At 39.6% G+C, this 22,985-nt stretch overlaps 1 protein-coding gene across 1 annotated transcript in view; it reads left to right on the plus strand.

The window, feature by feature from the left end:
• CACNA1A (calcium voltage-gated channel subunit alpha1 A) overlaps positions 1-16,140 on the plus strand; it is a gene marked incomplete at its 3' end in the record, with an annotated part of 288,487 nt that extends 272,347 nt beyond the window's left edge. Inside the window, exons 45-47 of the mRNA XM_081320424.1 lie at positions 856-1,048; positions 2,922-3,169; positions 15,448-16,140. Coding sequence (XP_081176550.1) covers positions 856-1,048; positions 2,922-3,169; positions 15,448-16,140 — 1,134 coding nt within the window. The remainder of the gene's footprint in view (positions 1-855; positions 1,049-2,921; positions 3,170-15,447) is intronic.
• Positions 16,141-22,985: the final 6,845 nt, after the last annotated feature.

Here is a 22,985-nt window from a genome sequence, read left to right on the forward strand (position 1 = left end):
CAACGCAAACAGCAGATGTACAAAAGGGACAGAGCTTTAGTTGCATTGGTACAAAGCTCATTTCATTGCTACTCTTCCCCCAACATTTCTGTCTGTGGAAGCTGTGGAAGGGTGTATGGAATACTACTTAATTTATTTTACCTGAGGATGTAAATAAGTTTTCTTTCTCTTGGGATAGGTAATCTCTTCATATGTATTTCCTTTGGCCAATGTTTTTTTAATGTAAGCTTTCAATCTCCAGTAAAGAGCATCCATAACCGAAAAAGCTTCTGCTGAGTTGGTGCTCATAAAAATATACCTTCTTTTCTAGCTCATTCAAGAGAGGAATGCAGCATGGCAGCTGTGTTCTTAGCTACATTCATAATGTATTCCTGAGTTCATTGGAAAAGGAGGGAGTCTTGGTTGGTTGTAACAAGATGTTCTAATCCATAATTTAGGCATAGAGCAAATGAAAGAAGAGACTGGTATATGTTTGTTTATTTATTTATTTATTTATTTAGTTACATTTATATACCGCCCTATTCCCTGAGGACTCAGGGCGGTTTACAGGAAATTAAAAAATCCACCATACAAAAGTTAAAAAACCAAATTAAAAAAAAATGTTTTGGGTTACAAGACCATCATGTGTCGACCATCATGTGTCGACAGTTTTGTATATCCCATAGTTTTGTACTATAGAAAGATGCACCGGATAACCAGTCTGATAGGATATAATTCTACTTCTCTGGCTGGAGTACATTTAGCTAAATAGTAGTCTGTTTCTGTAACTTTATCCCATACTTCAAAAAATCCATTGGCTTTTGTTTTCTTGTAAGGCTCCCCTAATGTTGTTATACTGGTTCTATCTCTCTCCAGACCATTGTCGATACAAGTCCCATGAAACGCTCTGCCTCCATGTTGGGCCACTCACGTTCCAAAGGTACACGCATGGATGATTACTCTCTAGAAAGAGTAATTCCAGAGGATGGCCAGCGACATCACCGCCGACGGGAGCGGACCCACCGTACATCAGAACGTTCACTGAGTCGATACACTGATGTGGACACAGGTAAAAACAATTCAAGACAAATGGAAGTGTATCCTGGGGAATGGAAACCTGTGGCATTCCAGGAAGTTATTTCCCTTCTCCTCTCAGATGGACATAATTTCAAAGAAAACACTGGGTATCAGCCTCCCACAGTTTTTATTTTCTAAGAAAGCCTATGAGGCCCAGGCAGGGTTTACTGATAATTTTGGAAAGGAAAAAAAATGCTTGAGAATAATTCTTTGTTTTGAATATACTAGTTTCCCATCTCTTGTATAACTAACTCCATCGAAGATGTCTGAATGTGGAGTGACAAAAACCATTCCACAAGAGTCTTCACAGGTAGTCCTCGACTTAAAGCCACAAATGAGACTGGAATCTCAGTCACTGAGTAAAACGGTGGTTAAATGTGATGCCCATGTGATTGATTCGCTTAATGACCGTAATCACGGTATTTCCAGTTCTGGTTGATAAGCAATCTCACTTGTCATTAAGCAAATGAAGTCTCAGGTAAGGAGTAGGGTGTGCCTTGGGGTTGCGGGAGATCCTGGGAAGTTCATTTTCAGGAGCTGAAAATCCTCCCTGCCTAAATCAAAAGAATTTACAGCCCTTAAGTAGAGACACTCACACACAGCCTATGTCAGACATCCCAGCCCACCCACTTGAAGCACTCTTACTATATTGTTTCTCCACTGTCTGCTTTCAACTCCCTCTCATATTGGGGCTGGCCAAAAGAGCAGTTCCCTCCATGCACAAGTAACTGCTTTGATAGGGTACAGGAAAGAAGTTGAAATCTTCAGCATTTCAGCTTTGTTTTTGTAACCTACTAAAGGAGCTTAGATATCCTCTGTGCACAGAAGTGAACTCCTTTGACAATCACACAATAAATGACAATCACACAAATGCGGGGCACTTGGCAACTGAAGTAGTGAAGCAAGTTGCCAAGTACCAAATCACAATCAGGTGATTGCAGAAGTGGTAATGCAATATTTTGCAATGGCCATAAGTATTTTATGGGCCATAAAGCATCTTTTCTGAGACCATCATACTTCCAGAGTTCCAGACTGTTGTTAAACAAACAGCACTACCCCTATTCCTTTTTCTGGGATGGGAAGCTAGTCTTCCCCAAATGCTGGGTCACATAACATTGTGAAACCACTAAAATGGTTAAAATTGAGGGAAGGGAAGTTGAAGTTCAGCATTTTGTTAGAACCCAACCATTATTTGACAATGTGTGAATCAAGCCATCATGCTGAACTAAATATAGTCTCATTTGTTTGGACACTCCGTAAGATATAGGGTTTTTTTTTCATTTTTCTGTTTCCTATTCTTAGAGATATAAACTACCCAGAGTTCCTGGGAGTCACATAATGCAATAAAATAAATAAATATTATGTGAATAGAGTTAATATGTTTCTTTAATCCCAATTTAGTATTAGTCTGTGCTGTATGAAGTTAGCTAGTGGAAACGTGTACAGCCTACAAGTAACTTTCAAATATTTCATCAGCTAAGCATCTGACTTGAGGGTTCACTGAAAAGCAGTCCTAATTTGGCTGCATGGAGGTCCAGGTTCAGACAGTACGCCAATTTATTGAATTATTCTCCTTGGTCTAAATGCTCACTTGAGAAAGATAATCTAGGAAAGCAATTTACTCTTTAGAAAGTAATATATGCTTTGGAGTCTAAGTCTTGGACACCAAAGTATATAACGATTACCTGACTATCCAAGCCAAGTAAAATGTGCCTTCAATGTTTATAGTATTTTGTCATACTTTCCTCTTGTTTTTTTGCTGGCCTGTTACACAGAGCATTAACAGATTATCTTAATATCTTCCATATCATTGATTTAGAACAAATGCAATGGATTTTAACTTGTTTTGTTTTTCTCACTGGCAGGTCTGGGTACAGACCTCAGTCTGACTACACAGTCAGCTGACCTACCTCTGAAAGAAAGGGATCAAGAGCGAGGCAGGCCCAAGGATCGGAAGCACCACCACCATCACCACCATCACCATCACCATCACACATCTTCTGACAAGGAGCGATATTCACAAGAGAGGCATGAATATAGCCGGCCTCGATCCAGAGATCGACGTTGGTCCCGTTCGCCCAGTGAAGGCCGAGAACATGTGCCTCATAGGCAGGTTGGTATGGCTTTCCATTCCATATTGTGCTTTTAAGGATTGAAACAAGTGCCTTTAGTATTGAGAAATGCCTATTTGCTTCAAGAGTGTCAAACTCCAGTTATCCATCTACTTGTGTAAACATGCTAATAATGATTAGTCAGCATTGTTTTACAATTTTGGTTCAGTATGAAAATTGTCTTGCAGGATTAAGTATCTAGTTTTCAGCCAATTAGTTGTTTTTGAAAGACCACAGCCACTTTTTGCAATTATAACTATCCCTGCCAGTTTTCCTCTGCAACATCTGGTACTCAACAGTATATTTTAAGGATATGGAAATAGGACGGCTTTACCGTAAGATAAATTAATGCTATTTTCTCAATGGTAGAAGCAGAGACAGAAATAGACAACAAGGTATTGGTATATAAGATGTCTGTGAGATACACTGCCTGACTGCCTGCACTTCTGAGGTTCATCTGCAGATCCCGATTCCATTGCCCGTTTTAAAATAAAACTGTCTGCCAGTTTACTGAATTTCTGTACATAAAATGAGAGCAAGACCATTATTTTGTCTTTCTTCTTAAACAGCACGGGATTTCTATTTAGCTATCATAGCTAACAATTCTTGATAGATATAATGAACTTGGTTCATCTTTGTGCTTCTTCGGCCTACAGATTTATATCCTTCAGTATTCATTTCTGTTTTCTGTTTTCTTAAACTAAAAATACTCAATTAATTTATCCTCCTAGTTAATCTGCCGGTAAACTAATAGTTTTAGTTATTTGTATTATTTGTCCATGTTATTTTTTTAACAGCAGGATATCATAAGCTTGTTGTTTTAAAATTAATTCATAAAATGACATTTGGAGTATTGTAAGACAGAGCTTGTGACATCCCAACTGCCAAATGTATATCCAAATGGCCTGTGTCTCCAAGGGTAAACACTTATGCATTTGTTACATTTATGAGATGGCTTGAAGATTATTCAAACTGTAGGTTTACGTATTTACTTTTTGCTCAGAATTGGCTTTATTTTTGGAACAACAAAAAGCATGATTGGCCCTGGACAGAACAGATAGAACCAGTGAGATTCCTAATCTTACCAAATAAACAAATGAACTATAATTGACTCCATTGACTAAGAAAATCAGTTCGGGCTACCTTTAAAATGGCAATCTTTCTAGTATTTACATCAACAGTTGTAGAACAAATTATAACTATCCTCAGCCAGTATTGCAATTTTCAGATTTAGGGAGCCACACTGTGAGCAATTTTCATCGTTTTTTCAAAGTCAACTTAATTCAATTCAATTTTGTAACAGTTCATAGGTTGGTACTCATGGTAATTTATATATCAGGTTCATATAGACTGTTTTCAACTTGTAGATCTCAAACATGTGGGAAAGAGTGTGAAATAAAGAACTACCACTTGTCTGCTAAACCCATACTCCCCCTGGCTGATTAAAGCAGCCAGATTGTGATTGACTTTGTGGCTGGAGACATAATTAGCATTTGAAGTGGGGTGACATCAGTATGCTGATGGCACTGAACTCTGTGACTCCTCCTATGAAACAGTCAGGGTAGAAATCTGGTAAATAAATAAATAAAGTGGAACAAAACCAGCAGATTATTTTATTTTCATGACACTCTTACATGTAGCACATGTAGGAGTTATTGGCTACTAGGACTTTGCTACCTTCTGCTAAGGTTATGGTTCATAGGCATCACAAGCCTTGAAACTCAGTCCACAGAAATTTAGGGTTCGTGGTATAATTTAAGCTAAGGATTTTCTCTCAGCCTTACTTGGTTGTTGTTTTAATTTAATATTGGAGAAGGAAATAGTACGTATGCTGCCTTGAACTTCTGAGGGAAAGACAGAATATGGCTGAGTAATAATAACAATATCAGCCATTTCTCTTTCTAGAATTTATAGAGCTGAATCATAAAAGATCCTATGCTGCTCCATACATTAATTTGACTGAAGTAAAGACTGGGTGGGGGATGTGTGTGAGAGATGAATATAAATAACTAGTTTCCCCTGCATTAGTCCTTCTTTGGTTTCCTTAGTTTGGATTTCTTAGTACTATGTAAGCAAGAGATCATATTAAAATGGAAAAAAATCATGTTCCAGAAAAAAAAAACACCTTTCCAAAAGCTCAGTGAAAGTAAAGGAGTGGTTGTAGCTGATGAATCTGTTGAAAGCAGAAAAGGCATTCCTTGTTACATAAATCATTTACGGCTTTAGAAGCACTTGCATATTATGTGTATTTGTCTTTAGAAAGAAGTATAAGCTTGTTTACAATTTACAACATTTCTAATTCCTAGATAAGGGAATATTATATTCACAGTGGTTTCATCTTGTTGTCATTCACCTTGTTGGCTCTTATCTAACAGCCACTGTATCCAGTGCTATTTGAAGATCTACCCAATCTTTCTTGACTAAGACTATATTGAGCTATAGAAGTTGATTACATTAGTATATTGAAGAAACCTTACTCAAAAACTCCAAATGACACTCAACTATAGATGCTGAAGAGAGCTGAATGTTTTCACAAACTTGGACGTATTCAATTCTCCAACTAAATTGAATCACAGAGGAGATTGAGAGCCTTTATTGTTGGATGAAACATTTAAAGTATCTTATCTGCAACTTTTGTCTTCGAAAGATGAAACTGATTTCATGATGCAGGATAAGGCAGTTCACTTAAAACCTTATTAGGACTTAGTGGTGATAGGATATGGGGAAAGAACCATGCACAATTCAAGAGCAGCTGCAGGTTCCTGGCCAAACAGATTTGGTGCCTATGCCGGAAACTGAGGTCCTAAACACCCTGTCAACAGTGCAAGAGAACTGGCAATTTTGTCCCTTAAGCAATTTTCAAACATGCTACAGTGGATATCTGTGACTACTAGCATATTGTTTTAGTGGTAAATTTTAGGAAGCTTTTTTCTTGCTACACTCCATGCACCCTAATCCTCCATGATTTGTGGTGTTTCAGGGAATCCTGCTTCCCTCTGCTCTGGCTCATGCTGTCAAAAATTAGTGGATTCATTCCATTTTTTGACACATGAAGAGTATCTGGAATGCAAAGCTGAACCACAGAAGTTTCTTGTGATACTCACCTCTCCAATTCTAAGTTAACACCTTAATCATACCACCACTTGTACTACATAGAAGCTGTGACCATATGCTAGGGCCAAGCTGCCTTTTGCCAAGTCTCAAAGGCCTATCTGAGTTTGAATTATTTGTCTCAAGTTTTTTTATTGCTGTTGAGTCAAGGAATATTCACTTTTTCTATATGGTAGAATTTGTGATTTGAACTGTTAATGTGTTAAATTTTTAATTAGATGAACTTTGATTATTGACAAAGCCCTTCTCTGCTACTTCATCCTGGAAGAGAGATATTCCTGAGAGGGATAACTAAAGAAAGCCAGAAGTTTATGGCAAGAGGATATAATTCCAACAGGATCACCCAAGGTGTGAAGATCATCCTAACTGCCAGCTAAAGCAAGTGGGCATCTATGTTGGGCAGCAGCAATATAAAATATGATGAAGGCAGAAAAATTACTAAAATTTCTAAGATGAAATTGCACCCAATCACTAAACAGCAAATGTATCAATCATTTCATACTGCATAGGACAATGATAAATCATTCCTGTATTTTACCAAGAAGATCACATGGACAGAAAGAATAAAATGATTGACAATATATGCCACGTTATTAGCCCCTTAGGTCAGATGGCACTCAGCAGGAGTGAGGAAGAGCTGAAGATCTTTCACAATGCTAACAGTGCATGTGACATGGCTAAATTAAAGCCTTCAGAATGTTTCGTTGTTGACGTTGCCAGAAAAGAAAAGAATATCTGAAGCTGCAAAGAAAGAATTAAAATGAGAACAGGAAACATAACATGAATATGAGAAAGTTCAACAAAATGAAAGGTGAAATGAATCAACATTTGACATCATAGCCATCAGAATATTGAGATGGGATGGAATAGAATTGTAAAGTTTTACTTAAATATCTCACTATTTATAATTTCAGGATATTTAAGACAAAGAAGAAATGGCATCACTTTCATAGTTAGGAAGAGTATAGCAAGAACAATCCTTAGCCATACCAAGTATTGATCAAATAATATCAATTAGTTTTTTGGTCAACCTTTTAATATGCAGTTATTCAAGTGGACGCTCCAATCCACTGATGCAAAAGAAGAGAAAGCTGATGAGTTTTATATGGCTGGCTATATAAATCTACTAAATAAATAAGTTCCAAGCTAAGCTAAAGTGGTAGAAGCCAACCACTTTCTACACTGTAATATTGTGCATATATCCAGTTTGTTAAAATGCTCTCAATCATGCCTCTGTAAAAAGTGGCCAGGACAGAAGGAGAAAGATATGCTCTCCTTTCCCGATGCAGGAAATGCTGATGCTGGTTTGCACGCTTGACTGAAGATGATATGTGGAGAGACCAATTCAGATTGTTAATTATCTACACTCCCAGATACTTAATACTGTTGACCACCTCTACAGCTGCATCTTTGATACTGAGTGGAGTATGAAATGCCGGCTCTTTCTAAAATCTACAATGATCTCCTTTGTTTTATCAACATTTAGAACCAGGTTACTTTTATTGCACCAGTCCACCAGAGCCTTCACCTCTTCCCTATAAGCATCTTCATTGTCATCCCAGATAAGACCCACCACTGCCTTGTTGTCTGCATACTTCACAATGTGATTAATAGCAGATTTGGCACAGCAGTCGTGTGTCATCAAGGTGAACAGTAGCAGACTCAGGACACAGCCCTGTGGGGAACCCCTACTCAAGTAGATGGAGTTGGAAACTTTCCAACTTGCACAAACTGAGGCCTATTAATAAGGAAATCAAGTATCCAATTACATATAGGAGTATTAAAACCTAAATAGGCCCAGTTTGTTCATCAGATGCTGAGGAACAATTGTGTTGTATACCAAACTAAAATCAACAAACAGCATGCGCACATACTGTAAGTATTCTTCCCCTCTAGGTGTGCCAAGCTAAGATGAAGCACACAGGAAAGTGCATCATCTACAGAGCAATTCTTCCAATGAGTCAAATGTAGGGGGAAGGCATGAAACCATATAGTCCTTTACCAATCTCTCAAAAACAGCCTTGGTGGAGCAGTGGGCTAATGCCTCCTTAAGTAACACCAGCTGCCTGCAATTAGTGCAGGTTCGAGTCCCACCAGGCTCAAGGTTGACTCAGCCTTCCATCCTTCTGAGGTAGGTAAAATGAGGACCCAGACTGTTGGGGGCAATAAGCTGACTTTGTAATAATGCCACTTAGGGGGGGCCCAAAAGCCCTAATAAGTAGGCATATACATAGAATGAAGGCTATTGCTAAGCACATTGATTTGTGCTTTAGATTTTAAGCCGCCCTGAGTCTTCGGAGAAGGGCGGGATATAAATGGGATTAAAAAAAAACAACACTTCATCATAATGGAAGTGAGTGCAACTGGACGATAATCATTAAGGCATGTGATTATAGATTTTTGGGGCACTGGTACAATGATTGCAGTCTTAAAACATGATGGAACCACAGCCTGATGCAAGGAGAGATTGAAGGTGCCTGTGAAAACAGTGACCAGCTGGTCAGCACACTCCTTAAGTACTCGCCCAGAGATATTCTCAGGACCTGCAGCTTTCTGAGTGTTGACTTTCCACAGGACCTTCCAAACAGCAGCTGTATCAAACCTGAGCACCTGCTCATCAGGAAGGGGAACAGCCTTCTTGCTGGAACATATTTAGCTTGTTTAGAGAGTCCATGTCGCCCTTACAAGTCAGGGAAGCTGCCTTATAATCAGTAATTACCTAAATACCTTGCCACATACCTCTCGGGTCCATAGGATCGTGAAATAAATTCTGCACTTTCTGACTGTAGGCCCGCTTTGCTGATTTTATAGCACATCTCAAATCAGCTCTTGCTATTCTAAGTGCTGCCACATCACCTGATTTGAAAGTAGTGTTTCTCACCTTCAACATTGCACGGACATCCTGTGACATCCAAGATTTCTCATTTACTCGTATGATATCTGAAAAGAGACTGCAAAAGTTCAAAAAAACAGGAAAAGGCAAACTGGATGTCAGAGCAATCTGGAAATTACTATGAACAGAGCAGAAGCCAAAGACAATAAAGACAATATTCTCAGGAAGAAACTTTAAAAAATTCAGAAAGCTGTTAAAAGAGACAAGAAGCAGTATTACAACAGTATTACAAAGATGCCAGAGATAGAAGCAGACATGGAAAAAGGAAGATCTTCCAAGAAATCTCTGAAACTCAGAAGAAATTCCAAACTCAAACTCAAATATGCCAAACAATGTTGAGGGATAAATAGAAACTGATTCAAAGAAAATAAAACAAAGATGGAAGGAATATACTGAAATACTGCACAGCTGAGGTGTTAACATTCAAGATATCTTAGAAAAAATTCCTTATTTACAAAAACCTCTAGTATTAGACAGTGAAACTTTATCAAGCCAGCTGGCCACAAGAATTGATGAAATGTCTACAGAAATATGATAAGCAAGAGAAGAAGCATCAGTAAATATTATAATCAAGTATGCCAACAAATCTAGAAGACGGCTTTGTGGGCAACTGATTGGAAGAGATCAGTTTGCACACTAATAAAAAATGAGACTTAACAATGTGCAAATTATAACACTATGACCCAGATTGTTGGGGGCAATTAAGCTGACTTTGTAATAATGCCGCTTGGGGGGTGTATGAAAGCCCTAATAAGCAGGCATATACATAGAATGAAGGCTACTGCTAAGCTTGTAAGCCGCCCTGAGTCTTCGGAGAAGGGCGGGATATAAATGGAATTAAAATAAAAAATAAATAAATATGCTTAATTTCACAAGATAGCGAACTAATACCTAGGATCATCTAGTGCAGATTACAGCCCTGCATGGAAAGGATGATGCCAGGATTCAATCTAGCTTTATAAAAGGCCAAGAAACATGAGGCATTATTGCCGATGTTTGCTGGATAATTGAAAAAGACAAAAAAGAAGCTTCACTGATTATAAAAGGACTTTAGATTGTGTCAGTTAAGTCAAGATGTAGATCATGCTCAGAGAAATGGAAATCCCAAAGCATCGCATTATCCCCATGTGAAACCTATACATAGGTTAGGAGGCCACAGCAAGGACAGAACATAACAGAACAAGTTGACTCTTAGTCAGCAAATGAGAAAGAGAAGGCTGTATACTCTCTCTCACTTATAGAATTCTTTATTGGCCAAGTGTGAATTTGCCTCCAGTGCATAAGCTCCCAGTATACGTACAGCACCAAATGATCATCATAATCATTATCATAAAATACAATCATTATAAATCATAGACTCAGCACTCAGTCATAGGATACTAGAGCAATCAACATAAATCATAATAAAGGTAAAGGTAAAGGTTTCCCCGCACATGAGCGCTAGTCGTTTCCAACTCTAGGGGCCGGTGCTCATCTCCGTTTCAAAGCCGAAGAGCCAGCGCTTGTCCGAGGACATCTCCGTGGTCATGTGGCCGGCATGACTAGACGCCAAAGGCGCACGGAATGCTGTTACCTTCCCACTGTAGTGGTCCCTATTTTTCTACTTGCATTTTTACGTGCTTTCGAACTGCTAGGTTGGCAGAAGCTGGGACGAGTAACAGGTGCTCACTCTGCTACCAAACTGCCGATCTTCTGATCAACAAGCTCAGCGTCCTAACCCACTGAGCCATCGCGTCCCTTTAAAAATCATAATAGGATACTAAATAAAAATAATCAACATAAATCATGAGATACAACATAAAGTTATAGTCTTAAGAATCTAAGGAAATAGTAATAGGACAGATGAGAAGGATAATAAATAATACAGCCTAACTAGGTGGTTTACATCCCAGGGCATAGACACTGTTGTGGGAATCAGTTGTTTAACATAGCGATAGCATGGGGGGGAAACTGTCTTTGTGTCTGGTTGTTTTGGTGTGCAATGCCCTATAGCAGGGGTAGGCAACCTTGGCTCTTTTATGACTCGTGGACTTCAACTCCCAGAATTCCTGGCTGGCTCAGGAATTCTGGGAGTTGAAGACCACGAGTCATAAAAGAGCCAAGGTTGCCTACCCCTGCCCTATAGCGTCGTCTTGAGGGAAGAAGTTGAAACAGTTTATGTCCAGGATGCGAGGGGTCTGTAGATATTTTCACACCCCTCTTTCTGGCTCATGCATTATATAGGTCCTCAATGAAGGCAGAGTGATTGCAATTATTTTTTCTGCATTCCTAATTTATATCTGAAATATATACAGAGGGAAGCTTAACTGGAAGGTGAGTGTGCTTTTAAATGGAAAGAAGGAACATCAATAACCTCTGCTGTGTTGGTGACACTATACTGTAGCTGAAAATACAAATTATCTGCAAGCTCTATTAATAAAAGTCAAGGAGCACAATAAAAAGTGGGACTAAAATGAAATCTCAAATAGACCATATTATGGATAATAGACCCAGCAACCAGTCTTGGAATTAAGAAAGAAGATACTGAAGTGGTGGGTAGCTTCTATATTTTAAGTCAATTATCAACAGGAATATGCTGCATATTAGCACTTGGTAGAGCAACAACTTGGAAAAGCTATGCAGATATAGGGATGTCCCTATATCAAGATTATAATCAAAAAGGCAGTAAGTGATGCTCCATGGAAGTGAGAATTGGATTTTAAAAAAGCAGGATAGAAAGAATATTGATTCTTTTAAACTGTGGTATTGGAGGAAAGTTCTGAGGATATCATGCACACCCAAGCAAATAAATAAAACTACCATTGTGCAAATCTTCCTAAAGTTCTCACTTGAGGTACAAATGAGCAGGTTCAAATTATCACAGTATGCACACATTATATGAAGCCCTAGCTCTCTGGAAAAGTCTATAATGCTGATAAAAGGTAGAAGGAAAGACCAACAAGCAAGGTGGATGGACTGAACTGCAGTGGCAACCAATTCACCACTGGAAAACCTAAAGGACAAGGCTGTGAACAGATCCACCTAGAAAAATTCTATTTTATATGATTGCTAAGAGTCAACACAAACCTGATGGCACATGAGCAATCATCAGTGCTCACATACATTATACACACATAACTGAGGCTAGATTAAAAAAATACTGTCATGTGAGGTAACTGTAGTGATTTCCATGTTTTTATACCCTTGAAGATCCTCTTTTGAAATTCTGTAGATGTAGATCCCACAAAAGTCTAAAATATGGCAGCAAATGTAGGCCAGTGTGATTAATAGTTAAATGGTTGGAGTGGGGTGGTCCAGATTCTAGACCACATTCAGCCATGAAGCTCACTGGATAATTAAGGAGCAGTCATTTTCTTCAGCCCAACCAACCTCACCAGGTGTTGGCTGTAGAAGGAAAATAACGGTTCTCTGAGCTTTGTTATGTGCATATACTAGAAACAGAAACAGAATACTAGTAGAAATAGAAATACTAGCTATTAAACTCCTGTCATCTGACAAATATTTTTATAATTTATATATTTGATGAGTGGCATTTGGGCAACTCATGGCATCACTATGAGAATTCTATGAAAGATCAGGATCAGCAGCACTGTTTTTATCTGACAAATAGTGTTGCCTACATGTGAATCTTCCCAGTTGCAATGTATGGCAGTGAAAGCTGGACCATAAGAAAGGCTGAGCGCCAAAGAATTGAAGCCTTTGAACTATGGTGCTGGAGAAGACTCCTGCGAGTCCCTTGGACTGCAAGGCGATCAAACCGGTCAGTCCTAGAGGAGATCAACCCTGACTGCTCTTTAGAAGGCCAGATCCTGAAGCTAAAACTCAAATACTTTGGCCACCTAATGAGAAGGAAGGACTCACTGGAGAAGAGCCTAATGCTGGGAAAGATTGAGGGCAATAGAAGAAGGGGACGACAGAGAATGAGGTGGCTGGATGGAGTCACTGAAGCAGTAGGTGTGAGCTTAAATGGACTCCAGAAGATGGTAGAGGACAGGAAGGCCTGGAGGAACATTGTCCATAGGGTCGCGATGGGTCGGACACGACTTCGTAACTAACAACACAACATGTGAATCTATACATGACGTTTATGCACAAAAACATGTGATATCAGGAGTTTTTACTTTGGGCCTAATGTCTGAAGAAACATACTTTTCTAGAGATAACACAATTCATCCTAAACTAAAGCCCATACCTTTTGCACAATCTAGCCAAGTGCAAGAGGCCTTTTGGCTTTTGACATCCGACAAAGGCTCCCTGGATCAAGTCATTGTGTACCCCAAAGGTAGCATATCCTTTTTAGAAGGCACCTAGCATTATAAGTATTTATTTATGTAGTATAAAATACTAAATACTAAATAATATTGAGAATAAAGCTTATTTGGCATGATGGCCCAAGGTGTACAAGGTGGTTTAACACAGCTTGGCTTTTCAGTGTCTTCCAATGTCTTGTTACAGGATACTAAAGATTCTTGCAGAAATTGATCTGATCATACCATCAACCCTATGGATAAAGTGAAAAGCATAATTTTACACATTGTAGCAGGACATTTGCCATGCCAACCAATTATTGTGATCAAGCACCCCAGGTGCTGTGAGTGCTTGTTGTCAGGCCTACTTATTTAGTTCAAAGATTTGGAATTCTTTGGTGAAAGATGTCAAGAGTGTCAGCCAGTTGTGCTTTATTCTGTTTATAATTGTAAAACATATCTTGCTTACAATGCATATTTAATTTTGGAGATCATTTCTATTAACAGCATTCATATAGCAGGAGTATATAAGTAAATGTCTTGAATGACCTTTGTGAAATCAACAATTATTGAAGAATAAAGGATGGGGAATTAGAGCGTCTGCAGGTGTAACTTACAAATCATCAAAACATACACAAGCCCTTCCTTTGAAAACCCCAGTCAAATAATTGCTACACATGTATTGATAATGTTGAGATCCATAAGTCTAATAGTCTCAGCCTTGGAACATTTCTGGGAATTGATGTTTCTTGCATCTTTCTTATTTTCAGGGATGCTGTAAGGAGCTGGGTAGAAATTTATCTTATTTGTAGGAAACTCTAGACATCAAAATGCAATTAACTGGGAATTGCTGCTGAGGGATAGACCATTAGTTGGCTCTGACCCTGGGCTTTATTATGTCAAGGACCTTCTGAGAATATGGGCTTACCCTGGGCTTTATTATTGCTCAAGACCTTCTGAGAATATGGGCTTACCCAAAGGCCTCACCACAAATAGGCTATTAACTTACTTCACACACATTCTTGATGGGATTCATAAAAAGTGAAAGTCAAAGTGAGGGCTCTTGATGGTGGTCCCTAAATGCATCTCACAAGTGTTTGACTGCTAGCCATAGTCCAGATTCCCCAGAGACTACTCCATTTATTTAGCAAAGACAAGCTATATAACAGAACTGTTTTTCCTTCATGGACTTCATTGCCTTTTAGGAGATCTGAGGTGGGGCTTTATGTTGGATTGAAGTAGTGTGTATGCAGTGAAAATAATGCATGATCTTATCCTTAACAATTGTAAGCAACATGAACAGAAGATTGATGATCAAAGGTATCTCAGGTACAGGACATCAACACTCTAGTGTCTCCTTCAAGAGTTTGGCTATTACTAATGATTCCAGATTTCCCTCATCTTTCCTATTAAATCCTCTCTCCCACTTCCTGTCATTTCCTAAATCCTGTCCCTATTTATCCTAATTTATCGCTTCCTTTTTCAACTTCAAATCTTCTCTCTCTTAAGTTTTTTCCCTGTTATCCAGTTTTTGATAACATGCTTTGCAAATACATCCTACCTCACCTCTCTCCTACAAATATTTTCTTTTGTATTTAATCAATTGCTTCCCCCATGCCTTCTTTCTTTCATTCTTTTGGAAGAACAGAGTTAAATTTAAAAGCTTTTTTTACTACTTTTAAATCCTTGGAACTTACCAAAATTCCATTTCTCTTTTTTTTTGATTTTGGTTTCCTTTGGATTTTTTTTTAATTATAAATAATTATTATTGTCCTTTGTGTTTCCCTTGCCTTCCTACCCTCTAATCCACCCCGATGTGGCTGTTGCTTTTAATTACTTTCCCATTCATTTATTTTTATTCCTTGCCTTCCTTCCCCCTCCCCCTCCGTCCTTCGTCTCTGTCTCGACCCAAACCTCGACCCCGACCCATTTCCAACCCGGCCCTTTTTTTTCCCCTTCCGTCTCTTCTTGGTTGATTTTCCTTGTATATTTTTTCTTTTTGATTTCCTTTGTTTCAATTTTCGTGTAGGGCAGTAGTTCCGTAAGTGGGAGTCCGGTCCTCTCAACGTCTGGCACCAGCACCCCGAGGCGAGGACGCCGCCAGCTCCCACAGACCCCTTCTACACCCCGGCCACATATCTCCTACTCCCCCGTGGTCCGTAAGGCCGTCAACACCGGGGGCCAGCAGCAACCGCCGTCGGCGCACCCCGGCCGAATATCCAGCCCGGCCCCTCGGCGCTACTACCCTTCGCTGCCCGCCGAGCACCACGTCGCCGAGCGGCGCAGCAGGTCTCCGGCTATGGAGCGACACACTGTCCCGCCGCGAAACGATTCGCCTCGCGGCTACCGCCACGCCGGTAGCCGCTGGTCGGCGCCACAAGTCTCCGAGCCCCCGCCGGGGCTTCGCCACGGCGGCGGTTACCACCGGAGTCGGGACTACGGCAGCCCCGCCGGCGAGGAAGCCTTTCCCTACGAGGCCGGGCAGCAGCAGCAGCAGCAGCAGCAGCAACCGCCGCCGGGGAGCAGCTCAGGACGTTCGCCCAGAACTTCCCGGGTGGGCGGCGGCGGCGGCGGCTCGTCCTCTCTCTCCCCCTACAGACACGGGCGACGGCTCCCCAACGGATACTATCCCTCACACGGACCAGCCAAGTCGCGCGGGACAGGGTCCCGCAAAGGACTGCACGAACCTTACAGCGAAACTGACGAGGACGACTGCTGCTAGCTAGCTAGCCTAAACGAGGGGGCTTCGCCTGACACGTTGCGCGCACGCGCCCACACACGCACTCCACCACACACATACCCCCGAAGGGAGGAGATTTTCCCCAGGTTGGAGTGGGGGGGGGGCGGGGGGAGGGGAAGGGGAAAGGGCGGGAAAGGCGAGAGGAAGACGGAAAAGCAAAACGAACTGCGTGCCGATTGCGGAGGAGAAACCCTGCAGTTGTTGTTGTTGTCGTTGGAGGGGGTGGGGGGGGGGAAGAAATAAAAAAAACTTTTTATCTTTTGTTGGGGGAATCTGGGGTCGGGAGGGAGGAAGGGTCCGGGGGTTGGGGGGGGAGGCTAGGGAAGCGAGGGGTCTGGGAGATCAGAGCATGCTTATCTTTTACAGATCAAGTTGTGTGTGGTGAGTGATTGGAGGGTGGGGGGGGAGGAGGGGCGTCACTCAGAATTTACAACAAGAAAACGCGCTCAGGTGTGTGTGGGGGGGGAAATTGGGGCCGGCCCACCCAGAACCCCCGGGCTTCACCTAACTCTGCCTCTGCGAAGCAAGACCACCAGAAGCCGCTTTCCCTTGGGGCGGATGGGAGAGGCAGGAGGAGTCTTGTCAAACCTTAGCAAAGACATTCTAGAAATGTTTCAAGAAACAAAAACCTTTTAAAAAGATGCAAAAGTAAACGAAAAGACAACCCTGGGCTTCTATTGATGAGTTTTATCATCTCGATTTACCTGATTAACTTAACGTTTTAAAAAAAAAAAGTTTGTGACCTGACATTTTAAGAGGGTGTTACGCACACAAATACACATCCCCAACACACATATATATCACACACACACACACACACACACAGAGGAGTGCTTGCTGGTTATACCAAACCCTAATATTACTGCCTGCAGAGATAATAAAAAAAAAGAAATAATACAACAAAAAAACAAAAAAGGACAAAAATAATTGATAAAAAATTAAGCATTTTCTTCTGATATTTTGGTCCTGCTTGACAAAGAAATGACATCAAACTAATAATTCCTCAGCTTCTTTATTTCTTTTTTCCTACTTGTTTGGAAGAAAAAAGTTGAAAAAAACCTGTGGGGTTGGGACTGTGAAATATTGCATGAAACAAAGTAAAAAGACAAATGAAAAAAATCTCTAAAATCCTTTAAAAAAACAAAAATATTAAAAATGAATTTTTGATTGAAATGTGCTTTATTGTTAATTTCCCCATACTTGATTCTCATTCCTCCTCTTACTCCTTCCTCTTATGATGACCTAATGCTGTATGAAAGGATATGTATTGGAATGCATGACTGATAATCATTGTTCTTTTGCTGCTTTCTAAGATGAAAAGTATGAACAAGTTGTTAAGCAGACGTTGGTCAGTGAGAGTCCTTGGATTAGATACTCTTTTTAAAACATCTATATAACAATTTGCCTATATATTATTAGCATTTACCGACAAGAAGATTGGGTATCAACTAATTTATCCTGCCAAAGCCTGGCAGACGTCTAAATACAGTGAAACCTCATTTTAGCTGAGGGGTGCCCTCATTTATGAATGCCCATTAAATAAGAAATTATGTAATTTGTGTCATTTTACATCATTTGCATGATTTTTTATTGCAATGTTCTTTAAAAGTACATAAAAATAATGGACAAAATATTTTTTAACAAATGGAAATATAAATGGACTGGTCCAACAGATAAATCAAGCTATATAACAAATATAATGCCACTTGCACGATGATGACATTAAGCAAATTACATAAATCACTAAGGAAATTTGGTCTGCTGCATGTGAAGTCTGCTGCATGGACCTTACCTTGGTCCAGTAAATTGAGATTTCACTGTATTTTTTATTCCCTCCTTGAAGCCTTTAGAATCAGTATCACCATCCAGATTATTGTTTGAGTGGTCAGAGAATGACTAGGTATATAGCAAGGACACATGAATGAAATTCACTAGTGAACATATAATCAAAAAGTACTCATATGGCCACCAATTGCTGTGTCGACCCAATTTTTTACATTAGAATCGATTCAACACTAGTCTACAAAAAATCAAAATCAATACAATCCCATTTATCCTATGTCAACAGAGTTTCATTTTACATAGTATGTGGTAGCCAATGGATATTTGCTATAGGGTGAATATGCGTACACATGTATATACGCAAATCAAGGCCTATAATGATTTTGTGGTATGTTCATTTGTAGGATTGCACAATGATCTTAAAGGAAGGGAAAATGATTAATGTGCTTGTGTGGGTATCCAGGGGAAAATACTTCTTTAAAATGTTCCCAAAAGATGTGACATAAGTGCTCATGTGCATTCCTACTCATTTTCCCCATTGAATCCACATCCCCACATCCCTACTTCAAATCAATACTGTTCACATATAAGCATTGCATTTATTTATGCATATACTGCAGTTCCTGATTGGAATATTGATAAAGCATGAGGGCATTCTCACAGTATGGCACAGTGTATTAATAATCTTAAAGACTTTTACAAGAATAGGACCCCGATGACAAGAAGTATTAATGGCATTGAAACAACAGTTGATGTAAACTAGGGAAATTCAAGTGGAATCTACAAAATTACCAATACAGCGTGCATTGGAATTAAGAGATGTTATCACTGGGGTCAGAATTACTACTAAAGATCAAGTCCCAACAAGACTAAAAGACAATCTGGCCTTCAGCATGTCAGTATTTTAAATCAAAGAATAACCTTTTTATGCAATATTTTTTTAATCTAACAAGAAGGATGTATCTCAGGATATTTTCAACTACACTGAGTTGAAAATAAAAGCAGAGTGTATGCATCTTTATATTTATCACTGTCAAATCAGTAAAGTGAATGGTTATATGTGGGTACATGGAAGAAAAATAGAACCAATAACTTGGTACGACGGCTGTAGAGTTCTGAACTGTCTTTTAAGTCTTTAAGCTCACATACAATTAAGATGCTGTGGCAACCACATCATAATTCTTTAGCACATTCCTACCTTGTAAATCACTGTAACACCCCCCTACTCTGAAATATCTGTCTAAACATGAGTTGCAATCTGTACACATGTTGAAACATAAGAGCAAATCCATTTCCAAAGTTATCACTCCATTTGTCAGTATTCTGAAATTGCTCATCAATTGCAACTAATATCTTCATTAACAGCTGCCTATCAAAACGGATCTCAAAACTTAAAGCCAACTTGGATGTAAAGAAGGCTGTATAATATCATAACTCAGAATCAAAAGGGTCAGTGCTAGCAGCACAAATGAGTAAGCAAACTTGGCTAGAAAGTACATATCTGTTGTCTCCAGAAGATAAGGCACAGGCATGAGTAACATCAAACTCTTCTATAAAAAAACCAACTTTCAGATGGATACCTTTTAAATGCTATACAATTATTTTTAAAATAAATCATATATTGAAAATATGAAAAATGTCTTTGAATTACAGTAGTGCAGATGAAAATTACTATAATCTTATGTCCACTTAAGCTCAACGACCTTAGCAGACCTTCTTGATCATGTATTTGAGTACTGTAAGATTCTACTTGGAACTGTGCATTGTTATAGATCATTTTTCCTAGACAGATAATGCCCAGGTCACTTAAGTTTTTAAGTTATGGATTACTGTTTGTATCCTATCAATTTATTAAGGTGTTAATAAGGTACTGTTAATAAGGAAGAGGTTCCCTCAGATTATTTCCTTTGAGTCATCTTAGATTAACTGAGAATAGATAAAAAGAAATATTTTTCTGTCAGATGGACGAGTTTGGGGGCAGAAGTATTGCATTAAATTTTAGATCCATGCATTTGGGTAAATTTGGTAATATTAAGAAACCTGTAGTTTTCTGTAGGTTTTCATTTTGATAACATCAAAGTTTAGAAAGATAATTGTTTGCTTTCCAACTATGATTTTATCTTGATTTTCATGCAATAAGTATACAACTACAGCTTATTTCCATGGGTTTTATATAGTGCAAAAATGAGGAACAAAAACTAGCTGGTTGTAAATACCAGTTGTAAAGTGTATTTAGTGTCACTTGTAGTTTGCATTTGGAAACATGACCAAATGTAATTAGATATTAAGTGGATTACCGTAGATATATGAAAAACATGTCCTGTTCTTTAAATCATCTAGGTTATTGACCTAAATTACTCTGAATTAATTACACAAATTAGCTACTATAATATGAGAATAATGGAAGTATAGCAATCAATATGGAACATGTCAGAAATAATTGTTTCAATTATAGCACAACGTGCTAAGGTAGAAACCTCTTACACTTAGAAAGAGGGAATGTTCTAAACAGAGACCTGTGAAAAGGGTTCTCCGAGAGCAGAAATTATAAAATTATCCCCCATGTTGTTCAGTTCACGAGACCTGATTTCTAATATTTCCAAGATTGAATTTATCACTAGAAGTGATTTTTTATTAAACCCTCTTGCTGTCAATCAGAAAAAAATAGGCAATGCTAAAAAACTCTCCTATCCAGATAGTGACCAGGATTACTCTGCTGATGCAGATGATCAGGCTGAGCCCGAGGGAGGGGTCAAATGCATCATAAGTCACAAGTCCCTGCATGCCCGCAAAAGATCTGAGTCCAGTCTACCTTGAATGCCTTTCTTATCTCCCACTCATTTCCCTTGACTGTTACTTGGTCAGATTCTTGTAAGAGCTTAAACTTGCAATAAATATTTATACTTATTTGAACTGCCTGAATCACCTGATGTCCCCAGCACTTGACAGCTTAGCTGACAAGAAGTCAGATGTTGCCACCTGCTGAGACATCTTTGAAGTGCTTATCAGTAAAATAGTCTCTAAGCACAGCCCCCCAAAAAATTGTGCAAAGCTGGAAACATTTATTTAAAGTTATTAATATAGCCATCCATCCAGTGCTCAAAGGAAAATGATTCTGTTCTTTTTCCTTTAAGATTCTGCCAATGCAAAAAGAATGTTATTCTTTGTAAATAAATTATTGAACTTCAAGAAGATACCTTCAATCTTGATTATTGACATGAATAGCCAGATAATAAAGAAGCTATTACAAAAGTAGAGTTTTCAACTTTCCCGAAACATTCCCCGTTTCCTAAATGATGGCAAGTCAGTTGACTTTTCCATGCACACAATGATTTATCTTTTAGAAGTCTAATACTGTTATCACTTTATAATTTTTCATTCAACAGAAAACCAATTTTCTGTCTCATGCAGCATCAATATTCTCCCACTCAAAGGTGATATTCTAGGCTAGCAATCTTTCTGTAAATTTGGAATGTAATTTTCTTCCACATTAATGCAGTCAATCAAGTTTAGAGTATTTTCTCTCAGTTTATGATAAGTCTAGCAATAGGAAAGGGACGCGGTGGCTCAGTGGGTTAGGACGCTGAGCTTGTTGATCAGAAGATCGGCAGTTTGGCGGGTCGAATCCCGAGTGCCGCATAACAGAGTGAGCGCCTGTTACTTGTCCCAGCTTCTGCCAACCTAGCAGTTCGAAAGCACGTAAAAATGCAAGTAGAAAAATAGGGACTACAGTGGGAAGGTAACAGCGTTCCGTGCGCCTTTGGTGTCTAGTCATGCCAGCCACATGACCACAGAGACGTCCTCGGACAAACGCTGGCTCTTCGGCTTTGAAACGGAGATGAGCACTGGCCCCTAGAGTTGGAAACGACTAGCACACATGTGCGGGGGAACCTTTACCTTTTTAGCGATAGGAAACACCATCCTTGCAGTCTTGAACATAATAATTCTGCTTTTAATTTTTGATAAACCTAAGTCCCTGAACAGGTCACTTAATTCTAACTTTGTTACGAGATGAGACTCACCAGACATACACAGTTCAAAATCTTGGTCATTTTCACTGTCTAACTGGCTGGTATGTTGCAGCATTTTCTCCTGTTTTGTTTAGGCTCTATTTCTGTGATGGCTTTGGTACTGGCAGACTGTTGTGGCACTGGTCTCATGGCTGAAGGCAGATTGGGGTATTTAATTGATCTTCTTAGTTTTAGCAGAGAAACCAGTGACATTAGTCAGACCTAAGCCTGTCAAGTGATTATTCTGTTCTCGCCATATCATCGGGACAGCGAACGATATTGACTTACGAGTTCCTCTGAGCCAAGTTCTAACATCACGTCTTGCACAGCAAATGTTTTTTCTCTCATAAATGCCATCAAGGATAAATGCCACCGAGGATTTTCTCTCAATTTATGAGAAGTCTGTGCCTGCCCAGGTGGCGAAACCCATGTTCATTGGAACCGTGACTTTCTGAAATCCCAATGATGGAGGAAATCATAAAACACAGTAAATCACAGTGGCCGGGACCTCTTTAATAGGAACAAGCAGACCTCTCAAAGGCAAGAACTGGAGTGTGAAAATGCCCTTTGGTCGGTAAGCAAAAACAGGAGCCCTAGAGGGCGGCAGGTGGGGTGGGGGCAAAGTAGCACCCGAGCTTCTTCAGCTGGCTGGCTGGGGAAAAAAACCACCAACGACCCTCTCCCCCCCTCAGGGTTCCCGGTTGCTTAAAAAGCTAAGAGCCTTGGTGGAGCAGTGGGCTAATGCCTCCTTAGATAACACCAGCTACCTGCAATTAGTGCAGGTTCGAGTCCCACCAGGCTCAAGGTTGACTCAGCCTTCCATCCTTCCGAGGTAGGTAAAATGAGGACCCAAATTGTTGGGGGCAATAAGCTGACTTTGTAATAATGACACTTGGGGTGTGTGTGAAAGCCCTAATAAGCAGGCATATGCATAGAATGAAGGCTACTGCTAAGCACATTGATTTGTGCTTAAATTGTAAGCCGCCCTGAGTCTTCAGAGAAGGGCCGGATATAAATGGGATTAAAATAAAAATA

The sequence above is a fragment of the Vipera berus genome (genome assembly GCF_964194415.1).
Source record: "Vipera berus genome assembly, chromosome: 2".
In the NCBI taxonomy this organism is placed as follows: Eukaryota; Metazoa; Chordata; class Lepidosauria; order Squamata; family Viperidae; genus Vipera; species Vipera berus.